Source organism: Cynocephalus volans, chromosome 11 (assembly GCF_027409185.1).
Source record: "Cynocephalus volans isolate mCynVol1 chromosome 11, mCynVol1.pri, whole genome shotgun sequence".
Lineage (NCBI taxonomy): Eukaryota > Metazoa > Chordata > Mammalia > Dermoptera > Cynocephalidae > Cynocephalus > Cynocephalus volans.
Window position 1 is genome coordinate 110,459,923 of NC_084470.1, and position 12,496 is coordinate 110,472,418.

Consider the following 12,496-nt stretch of genomic DNA (forward strand, 5'->3'; position numbering starts at 1 on the left):
CTGCAAGAGAAAGGTGTCATCTTCTACTCTGTGAGCGAATGTTCTCTGCTTTGGAGGAATTCTGGCAGGCAGAATAAAATGAAATATGAACCTTACTTCATGAGGATGTTCAGGCTGTCCGTATATTTGTTCCTGGAAACAGATTCCATTGTACTTCAACTTGCACCCAAGAGACAGCCTCCAGCATGGAGAAGTATAATCTGATAATAGTAATTCTGCATGCATTACAAAGGGTAGATTGGGATTGCCTTATTCAACCAATAAAGAAAAATTTCCAGTTTTTCATTGAAAAGTTAGGTTTACATATATATGGTTTTCTAGGTGATACATTTACCAGGTTATATATTTGGGAAATAAACACATGGCTATTATATTTGGTTTTATACAAATTACCTCTATAAAAGTGTATATATGGAAGTATAATTTTCTAGAAAAGTTAGAAATTAAATCAAGCTACACAGAGTGAATGAGGGCACTGGATCTTTGAGCAATGAGGTTTTTAGAGTTAATCTTGTCAAGTCTTTTAATCATAGTCTTCTTAGAAGAGATTTTCTCTGTTGGCCAATTGCCATTCTGGCTCTATATCCAATGAGAAACTGAGTGACTTTCAAAAGGCTAGATATTAATATAAAGGTACAGTATGTAAAACAACACCGATTGTGTATTAAATACATTTTTCTATTTCTATAATACTTTTAATTCTATTATTTGAAATGAGGATAAGAAAGCAAATGAGATGGAATGATTTACCGTCTTTAAAGTTTACTTTATTTAAAAAACACCATCATGAACAATAATATGTAATACTTAATCCATTTCTCCCAATTCATAACTACTCCCTGGGAGCAAGTTAGGTACTTTACAAGGGCACATCCAGTGTTTTCGGTCTCAAGGGTACCATTTAGTAAATTTGGCACAGTGCAATAAATAACACCCAGGGCCCGGGAAGCATTAATGCACCACCTTTTTGTAAAGATGAACTAAAGATAATTATTCAACCCACTGCAGAAGTGATGGCTCAGTAGAATGCCAGATAGATGAGGGGGAAAAGGGTTTCCATTTTTGCTGCCCCAATTTCTATTTCCCCAGAAAAACGACAGAAATTTCCTCGGAGGTAATCTGCCCACGAGTATTGAATGGGTACCATGACCTTCTAGTTACAGGCAAGAAGGTAGCACGTAAGTAAACAAAGTCCAAAACATTGCAAAGTACCAATTAGCACTGCATCCTTTGTGAGCAAACTCACCTCCCATCTCCCTACTGTAAAACCAGTCTTACAGACCGTAAGTGGTTAGAATTTTCATGCACAGAGACACGGTCACCTTTGTGACTTCAGGGCCTGGTGTTGAAGTGAGTGATATTAACTCTTTATTTTCCTTAAGGAAGAGTTAGTAACACATGATTATATAGCAGCCATCAACTCAAGAAACCAGCCATCACTTGTGTTTGCACCCTTTCCCAAGATGGGTGAGCTCTTCCTCCCCTGCCCTGCATGTGCGCTGTGAAGCTGCACACAGAGCAAAAAGCCAGAAGCTGGCCTTGAACTCCTCTAGGTTAAGTTACTGGTGCAGACTCACCCCTGAGACATGGTGACAGTGCACTCTATATTTTGGATGTCAGTGGAGATGGATGCCATCTCTGAAAGGATGTGCAATTGAGTTGACAAAGATGGAGTGATTGGCATTGAGTGCAAGCAGTTTTTCTGTCAGGGCTACAAAGCATTGTTTATAAAACCACCCATGCTGACAGCTCCATGCCAGAATGGCACTTCACACTTGATTCTGACCAGCACCTCCTGCTCACCAAAGTGCAATTTTCAATGTAGAGATTTCACATATCATCTTACAGAATGAAATAGAGAAGTGGCCTCACGCCCATATTTAAATTTCATACCATCAACAGGCACCTTTCTCCATCAGCCACAGCCACAACACTTCCCAATGCCAAAATAGGTCACCAATGGCAATGTTTTCAGAGTGATATTTCCACACTGTGATTTTCTTCAAACCTGTGACACAACTGAAAGCAGAAAGAGAAACTAAAGCAGGAAATGAGCTGCAGGAAAATGAGCAAGAAAATGCTTGGGTACAGGATGCTTCTCATGGACAGAGAAAAGGCTGTGGGGAATTTTAAAACATTTTTTTTCAAATAATTTGTCATTTACATCAGTGTGTCACCAATATCCAGTTCCATGCATTTTTAAAAATCTAGTGTGCTGATGCCAAATAATAATAATGCACATTTCCCATGAATATTTTAAATCCTGTTAAACATGTGTTAATAAAAGATGTTTGTTCCAGTCAACTTGGTCAGTGTAGGGTTCAACTGTTTGCAACCAGATAAATACAAACAACACATGATTTTTTTTTTTTTTAGTGTGCTGTTAGCAGTCCAAGCACCTGGCATGCCTGCAGCTTGCAAAAATGCATTAAGATTGTGCTAGACTTGGGAGTGTGTGATTAATACAATGAAGGCACTTACCTAGCAGCTGAAAATTGTGATATCTTTAAACCCGAAATAACCAGCATTCCTGACTATATCACTGTTCTCTTTGTATGTTTACAGTTGTTTTCTGTACAGTGTTTGCATGCAGAAATTGTAGTTGGCAGGGAGGGCAATTTCCTTCGAATCTCTGCTTAAATGTGGACATACTTTTTTGCCTACTAAAATCCTGCCTGGTGTAAAATATGAGATAACCCACTTTTTCTTAAAAATGTGGATTCCCTAGGCCAACGAAAGTCAGATAATCTGTTTTTCTCAAAGTTTTCCAGGTAAGAAGATTGAAGTATGGAATATCTGGTTATTTTAGTCATCTCAATGACAAGCATAAACGATATACACAAGCAATTAGATCAACCTAATGAAATTGAAATTGTTTTCTAAAAATCACTTCCCTGCCTCAAAAAACAAAACAAAACAAAACAAACATGAGTTGGTTGAGTAAGCTATTCAGTTGTCATCTATTTTTTAAAAATTTGATTATTTCCCCAAAATTTGTAGTTTCAAATTCCCCCTTTGTATTTTAAACCACTAATCTAAGAGGTGTTATTAAATAAAATCTGTGAGATTTAAAGTTTATTCTGTGGGTTTACTTAGACAATCTTTTCATGTGTGTATTTTTTGCTAACAAAGTGATTTTCATGAGTTTTGACTAGAGTATGCTAAAAGATGGAAAGATAAATCTCATTATCTACACAGTGAGATTTTAGGTATTATTAATGTACTGTATTTACCCATTCTATTAGATCCTGTTTTTTTTTTTTCACATTTCCAAGTTCGCTGTGGACAGAGGCCAGGGCAATGAGAGAACTTATCCCAGTGTCTGGATCCTGCATTACTTTTTCCCTCAGCAGCCTTCACTCCTCTTTGAGATTCTCATAGCACTGTACAAAAGAGCCAAGGTTCTTCCAGGGTAAGATAGAAAAATATTGCAATGTCAGTTGAAATCTCGATCTCATGGTACAGGTTTCTTTCTCCTTTGTTGCCTGGCAAAGTTCCATTCATTCACCAATCTCCAGCCCAGGGCCACCTTCTCTGTGAAGCCTTCCCTTCCACTGCTCTCTTAGAATTTTGGTTTGTGTTTACCACACATCAACACACCCTTCTGAATTGTAACTTCTCGAGACCTAGGGCTCTGTCTCATCTTTGTAACGCCAGTGTGGATGGAGGGTCTGATATAGAGCAGGTGTCCCCAAGTTGTTAGTTGGGGCACTGATTGATTAAAAAGAATTTGATCTAAGTAAATCCATGAAAACTCAACCAATCAAACATTGACTGGGTGCCTACTGGGTACCAGGGACTGAAAAAGACATGAAAGTTACAAGGGTGAATAGAACACTGTTTTTGCCTTCAGGTGCCTGCTGTGTGGCTAGGGAAGCACATAGTAAAACCATGGTTAGAGTACACAGAGTTGACTGTGTGAGCAGGGCCAGAGGAAGGACATTTCCTTCAGTAGGATGTGTCATAAAAGAAGAGATGACCAGGGAAGGAAAGGAAATAGGGGATGATTTCTATTTGGAGTTCACTTGAATACCAAATTTCAACTTTACTTCATTACCATTGGTCCAGGAGAAGGGGACAAAAGCAATTTTTGTAGGAGCTGTTCACTGGCAGGTGAGGCATGGAGAGGGGCATCCAGGGTGTTCTGTCAGTGGTTCCAGCCTCTGAGTTTTAGACAACCTTTGAGGAAGAAGGTTGAGAGGCAGATGTTAGAGAGGCACATCCCAAGAGTGACCCTTATTCTTTGCTGTGGTCAGATGCAGGTTGCTGACTGTCCCTTTGAGTCAACACTGGCTGTCCTGGCAGGTTAATGAATGTCCTGATTAGAGAGGCCTCTGCTAGGCCCAAACCTGGTGCTATCCAAAATGAAGGGGAGAGTATATAGAAAGAGAATTTAAAAAGGAAAACAATTTTTCTTGTTCGTGTTCTCATGACCTGTAATGAGAGTAAAACACTGAGTCCTTTTACTTTTCCTTAGGGAAAGTAAAAATGTGGTATGAAATTTGATACATTGATCAAAATAATTCTAGAATTGGATTTTCCAAATCATTTAATAAATGCATGTGTGCCCTTTGGAGCATTTAAATTTAAAACTAATATTGTATGGCAAACATCGTGTCATGATTAGTGTATTTTAGAAATTTAAGTCTTAACTTGCATCCTCTAACAGAATTCTATGCGAGAGGGAAAAAGGAACATTTTTAAATGAAGGTAGTGTATTTGTATCAGTAGATTTTATTTTATTTAATGAATAAATATGAACCACAAGTTTTAGTAATGCTATACAGTTACTTTCTTTTCTCCATTCCAAATATCTTTTCCAATTGATTTAAATAGTAACCACTAAATGCTAACATATTTATCCTTTTGTACAGTGGTGCGGGTATCGATTTGACATATAACAGAAGACCCTGGTCAAAAGTAACATAAGTAATTCTATGATTTTGAGAACCGAATGGCTCTGCATGTTTCTCACTACATACATTGTTTTCTATTGCATAGTTTTTCTCCCCAAATTCTTGAATTTCCAGAATTAATAAAATCAAATATTTATGATTATTTTTATATTTTAAAACCAAATGAAACTTATTCAGGCTAAAAGTGACAAACAGAAAATCCTTTGAAAGGATGGATTGATTAATGAAAAATTCTATCCATCTTGTCTCGGTTTCCATCCTAAGCTCTTGAATCTCCTATGGCACATAAAGCTCACGGCTCTTGCCCATTAGAAGTGTTGGTAATTTCTATGTTCTTTACGTGTGTCAGCTGAAGAATGCAGGTGAAAGTAATGAGAAATCAAGCTTTTCGTAGCCTTTCCTGTGTTTAGTTTAAAAAATTAATAAAAAAATTTTATTATAAACTTGTTATTACTGCTTCAATTCTGAGTGCCTATTTTGTGCAAGACACTTTGACAGGTACTATATGTCTATTCTTTCAATAACCAGAAATGTTATCTGCTGGCCACTCACTAAACATTTTAGAAAACTGTTTTCATTCTTTAGCTCTGAAAGAATTAAACTGGCAATATTTGAAAATTTTCAGTAGACCATGCAAGATGTTCCAGTGCTAATTGCCATATACTGATATTTAATGTCATGAGCTTAGTCTTAATGGTCTCAAATCTTAAATTTTGGGGGAGTTCAAATACCTGAAAACTGGTAGCTATCAGAAAATATGTGTGTTTATCATAATCATCTTCTATAGCATTTTATATAGCACCTGCTTATAAAAGGACTGTAATGCTAAAACATTCTGTAATGCTAAAACAATACAGATTCTTTTAATCACGTGATTTTATTCATTTTGACTATGAACACATAGATTCTTTTAATCACATGATCTTATTCATTTTGACAATGTTTCTGAAACCCCAAATTTTCAAGATTGATTAAGTAAGTACAAAGAAGAAGAAAGACTTCTCAGGGGGTCAAAGAGCTACCCTGGGGAGTCAGTAAACAGAGTTGATGAGTTAAATTCGGAAAATTTCAGATGAAGTTTTGCCTAAATACAAGGGGTTAATGTGGCTATATTTAGTCCTTTTAGGCTTTTTTCCTGCCTTCATAAATTCTCCCATCAACACATTTTATTTTCTGCCCCATATTTTCTAGGAAGCATCTTCTGCCATTCACCTCGCAATGTGTCCCAGTTGCAAGTGTCAGAACGTTCTTCCTACCCTACACCCTTCTTTCCGGGTCTCAGGAGAAATGGAGAAAAATATTTCCTTGCAGACTGTCAAATAGTATCCTTCCAATTCCAACAACCTTCTAGCCTTCAGATGTCCTTTTTATTAAATGAAGGCACCCATGTTACACAGCCCCTTTCCTTTCTAACCAGGTGTCAAGAAGTAAAAGTTAATTTTTGTGCAATCCTGCAGTGCCCATTGTTAATGCTTGTTTTGGGATACACTATTTTACCCTCCTCATTATCACAAGATTAATATTTCTTTATCTTTATTCTATTGGTCCTCTTACATTTGGGTCTTTTACTATGAGCTGTCAAAAGTTCTTTGGGGAAGTAGTTGGGGTATAAATAATAAATTGATCAAAGAATTCGTGATTAGAGAAAAGATGGAATCCAACACTCTATTCTTCTGCTAACATATCAGAACTGAATATCAAGAGGCTACATTAACAATTAACATATAATATATTGCTTTATATAATTATACATCCATATATCTCCCATCTTGATTTTTAATTCATTGGTAAATTTAGGAGATATTCATTTATGGAGTTAATATTACTGAAAAGAGCTTTTAAACTGAGTGAGATTTTAATTAGAATGGTAAAAAGTTGCTTCAGGGCAACAATGAGAAGGTAACAGGAAAACTGATCGATCGTGAGTAAGACTAATAGCAAGAAAGTGTTGAAGACCCATGAAAACCACTGAAAGTTACATATACACTCAAGTTGTGGGTCATTCAAGTGTTTGTTCATAGACACACACACACACACACACACACACGTGCATACAGACTGTTCCCAATATACACACCTGAGTGTAAAAATAAATAAGCAGATCCTCTGTTAACAATTTTATTACTCAATTTTAGACTGGGACTGAACTTTAGAAGCTGATGAGCAAAATAGTTTGCCATAAAAGATAATCTCATTTGCCAAAATTAAACTACTTTCTGTTATTAATGCTGTAATGAAATGGTCTGAAATATGAATCTATGATCTGAACATAAAGGATGCTCCTGTTCCCAGCTCCAGGAGGGAGTTCTCTAAACAATTACACCCACGGAGAGAGCTGTACTGTTGTATTTTCATCACCGGCCAGCTGAGCTGTGTGCCTGTCATACCTCCCAGTCTCCCCTCCAGTGACAGCCGCATTGACAACATGTTATACTCCACATTGATTTTACAGTTAAGGAGTTGATTGTGATATATAGGGATTTTAAGAATTCAGCTGAGAGGCTGACTTTTGCCTTTTATCATTCCATTAAAATTTTATAACCATCTTTTTCATGTCATTTCATCCATGAATTCTTACTTTAGAAAGTGATAGCTACTGCTGTGAGCATAACTTTTCTCATGTTCAGAGCTTTTTATTGTATTAGCAAACTACCCCAATTATAGTTATTACTCATGTTTTACATAATTGTGGTGACCCTTTCAACCATGCAGTAGCAGGCCAGTTGATTTGTATATGGAATTAGATGATTCGGCTTATCATTTTAAAGCACTAAATTGAAAGAGTGCCAGGAGTCAGGTTTTAACACTTCCCTAGCCAAAGGAGCTAATTAAGCTGCTTTTGGCTTCCTCTCCAGAATCACACAAGTTAAAGGATCCTCCGCGACAAGAGCAGGGAGCCTACTCAGCCAGAGCGGGAAGCTAATAAAATGTATGCTGGCTTTTAAGGGGGAAAATCATGAAATTGAAATTGAATATCTCTTCTTTCCCGAGATAAGAGATCATCTTTAAGGAACAGCTGTGTTCTATGGGGGTTTGAAGTGCAGGTTCATCTCATTATCATGGATGTTTTACCTATAATACTATCATTATATTCAGGAGAAATAAAAGGCTTATCCCCCTCATCACAGAGAACAAACTGCAGTATTGTTGTTTCTTTTCCCTGAAGAAGCTCACAGTTTGACAGTTCACACATGAGGAATAATTATGCAAGACCCTGATGAAAACCCTAATAGAAAATATTCTGATTTTTTAAATGTGTATTATTCTTTCTGGAGAGAGAGAGGGTGAGATAGGGTTAGACATTAAAGACTTAAATCTCTACCACAGATTTTACAAACCTGAATCTCAGAGGATTAAATTTTTTTAGATTTCAAAACAACATTGATATCTTACAAGACTAGCTTTTCTCTGGGAAAGAGACAAATTTAGACAACAAGTAGAAAGAAAGGAGCTATATCCCCATTTTGATATAATAATTGCTACTGCTACTGTATACCAGAGAGCAAAAGTAAGAAATGTCCCAGTGGTTTTAAGAAAGCTCTAAAATGAAAACGAACAACAGACTAAAATGGAAAATGTGATCCATACCAAGATCACTGTTCTTTTAGGATTTCTTTCTTCAAATAGGATACATTACCAAATTGTCAGATATGGCTTGATTTCAGGGTTAGTGCACTATAAAATCTTTCTCCTCAAAAAGTAATTATGATTCCACCATCAGTCCAGTTGCTGACAAGTACGTGGATCATGTTGTGTGAAAGTGTGCTCATGTAACCAGCTATGATTGCAGTCACTGGCATCGCAAAACAGTGGTTGCATTGAAAATGTAAACCTTCGGTGTAACTGAATCACATACACACACTAACATAATGAATGCTGTTTTAAACAATTACTAAATCCAAGTATATCTTTTTTTAAAGATTTTCATAAAATCTAATGTTCACAGAAAAATCTCATAAATGTCAAAATTGCTGTGGGCAGAAAAGGGGGATATAGCATTTTCTTGATCTGTTGTAGCAATTTATAGATTTCAGGCCATGGTTTATAAGAATGCTAAATGTTCTGGAATTACAGCTGTTACTGATCAGTGATTGAGCCAGATTTGTGTTATTGCACCATGTTCTTGCTTGTACCTAGAGAGCAGTAAAGCCTCAATATAATAAAAAGCACCTGCATTTTAAATGAAATTTCAATTGAAAAACTTAACAGCCCTTCAAATTGCAGAATTTAACGCAGCCCAGTAAAGCTTAAATAACACTTTGCCTCCGCAGGCTGAGGGGTTTGCATTCAAGGTGACTTGATTGTGTCGCGTGGTGAAATTATTTACAATTAAGGAATTTCTCTGGAGGGCTGCAGAATATTTGCTGTTCCACAACACCTATGAGGGCATATGGTGGGCCTTTTTCAGTATTCATGGAGCCTCCTGAACCTTTATGATAATTGAATCAGTTAGAGTGCTGAGTGGGGCAAGCATAAAACCTGTTAACCTAAAGGTCAGATCTGTGCATTGTTTATTTATCAGTAGGTGAAAGAGCTAAATCGGCAGCTTCTGTCACAGTCACAGTAAAAAATCACCTATAATATTAACAGGGAGTAGATAAATTGCAAAACATGGATTAGAATAATAAACAGAACGACATAGAATATGGAATATATAATGAGAGATGCTGGAGGATTTTACCGGGCTGTAAAATATGTGGGTTTGTTATGATAGTGTTATTGATTATAATTAGTTACTGGGGCTCTGGAAAAAAATGCGGCAGAAGCGAGAACTTTGGTTATAACCGCCCTTTTGTATATTTCTCTTGTAATACCCTTATTTCAAAAAATCCTCATGATATTTTTCATCATTAGCATGAATAAAAATCAATGATTTTAATACAGCTATCTTAGAAAGGAAATGACCGTTTTAGTTCAATAATATTCAACAAGTATTCCACGCACATTTATGAGTGAAGCAGTCATGGTCCTTGTCTTTACGGCATTTATTTACTTATTGGCCCTCCCCAAGTGTTCATTTTCATACCTTTATAGGACATTTATTGCTCATTTTAGCTTTATTTTGAGGCAACGTGAAAGTTTCTGAGAGCTATTACTTCTTGGATTTACTCTCCTTTTTAGAACCCGGCCCTCTAGACCCTCCGATCCTTCTGGAGGTAAAGTCAAGAACGATGTTGGTCACCTGGCAGCAACCTTTGAAGAGCAATGGGATTATTACCCATTATAACATTTACCAACATGGCCATCTCTACTCGAGGACTTCCGGAAATACCACTAATTGCACAGTGATCCATTTACACCCATATACTGCCTACAAGTTTCAGGTAGAAGCCTGTACTTCAAAAGGGTGTTCCCTCTCTCCAGAGTCCCAGACTGTGTGGACATTCCCAGGAGCACCAGAAGGTATCCCAAATCCAGAGCTATTCTCTGATACTCCAACATCTGTGATTATATCTTGGCAACCCCCCACTCACCCCAATGGCTTGGTGGAGAACTTCACAATTGAGAGAAGAGTCAAAGGGAAGAAAGAAGTTACTACCCTGGTGACTCTTCCAAAAGGTCATTCCATGAAGTTTATTGACAAGACTCCTGCTCTCAGCCCATGGACAGAATATGAATACCGGGTACTAATGAGCACTCTTAATGGAGGTACAAACAGCAGTGCTTGGGTTCAAGTTACCACGAGACCCTCACGACCCGCCGGGGTGCAGCCGCCTGTGGTGACTGTGCTGGGACCAGATGCAGCCAAGGTAAGATAGTGAGTGTTCTGTCTCCTTTGCAGACTCAGGAATTTACCCTGGATTGACTCTGTGTTGAACAGAGCCATCTACTGACAAAACGAACATGAATGCATTTGTTGTTTTAGGCATTCACTAGAGAAACTGGATTTTGGCCTTTGGCCCAAACTATCTTGAATCCAATGTCAGTTTTTCATTTCTCCCTGTATCCCCTTAATTACATTGTTTAGATGCTTCCATTTGCCTCGCACACCTGAAATACTTTGAATGCCACAATGGGATGCTTTGCTTAAACACCACATCAGATTTAAATAGATCTGAAAATGAGAAGAGATGGGAAAATATGGAGGAGTAGATTACATATTAACAAAAATTTCTACTACTAATATTCTGATATTTTTAATAATCAAAGAATCAAAATGATGGAGAAGGAAATAAAAATAGCATATCAATGGGCTATCTAGGAAGTGTTCAGTTATTTACCTCATTCTACTGGGAATGAACTCTAGAGGACAGGATAACTACCATTGTTTTGGCTGGCATACAAACTTCATTCAAGGGAAATTAGTGTAACCAAACAGGAGGGAGTTTTGTAGCTTAGAAGCCTCTTTTGTGTAAATACACACATGCTTCCATGGATTCAGTCTTGTACTACTGCCAAAAGCATTCGTACAGTAGCTTGCTCACCAGAGCACAAAACAAAGGACATTTGCATAACAGCAAAGTTCATCTGTTGAAATTATTATTTGGATCTATGTTGTGTGTTCTCTCTCTCCCACCAAAAGCAAACACTAGGTGATACTAAACAGTGTAAACTGTTGAAGAAATTTAATCTCCAAACTAAAAGCTATATTTAAAAGTGTTTATTAGTTTTAATATGAAGCTGGTCAGAGCAATGTATGTTTTTGATTAAAATATCAAAAATGTATAGAATTATGTTGATTAAACACTAAAGAAAATTAATTTTAAGTACGTGATATACAATGTCTATTACATCAATTGGACAATCTTAAGAATTGCTCTTCATTCAAAGTAAAAACAAGCAAAAAAACAAAGCAAAACAAAACAAAACATAAAACCCAAACAAACCTAGAGTTATTAATCATTCCAGAAATGACTTTTCTTTCAATCCTGGGGGAATCTTGCAAAAGTTTGGTAGCAGTACCAATCAATATGATGTGACATAAACACAGTCACTTCACAAAGGCAAAGCTACACCATGGACATTGTTCTGGATTCTTTCTAACAAATTTTATAACTAGGCAGTGCTGATTGCGGCAGATCTAGAAAGAAACAAATATTTTTGGAAGGATAATAGCTCAATGCTCAATTCTACTTGATTCAGCATATATAAATTATGATCAAAAGTATTTAGAACAAGTTGCCTGACTTTTAAAAATTTTCCCCCCTCTTTTGATTTTGTCATATCATCCAAGAATGGAGCCATGTACATGGCTTGTCTACTTTCTGAAGAAGTTTAGGTTAGCTTGGCTAGGTAGCTGAATCTCACAGACACTCAACCAAGGCCCCCAGGCTGTGATGACCTCAGTTCAGGAATCTAAAATCTCTAAGAAGATGCCTGAAATATAATGACATTGTACACTAGTAATAACTTTTTAAATATTCACAACTCCTATTAATTCTCATTTTATAACTAGGAAATAAAAAGTCATCAATGAAGAGAATCAGCAGTAATATTCAACTGAATCTAGAATTTGATATGTATTTAAATAATATTAAAATAATGTATTTGTGTTTTAGTATTATTGATTCACATTATGTCCAAAAAGATCTTAAGACTTTACCAAAGTATATGTTGTAATGATATAGTTTATCTGCAAA

General features: G+C 36.6%; 1 protein-coding gene across 1 annotated transcript in view; it reads left to right on the forward strand.

Annotated features, from left to right (window-relative positions):
- USH2A (usherin) overlaps positions 1 to 12,496 on the forward strand; it is a 763,885-nt gene that overhangs the window by 495,353 nt on the left and 256,036 nt on the right. The window contains exon 40 of the mRNA XM_063114845.1: positions 10,038 to 10,666. Coding sequence (XP_062970915.1) covers positions 10,038 to 10,666 — 629 coding nt within the window. The remainder of the gene's footprint in view (positions 1 to 10,037; positions 10,667 to 12,496) is intronic.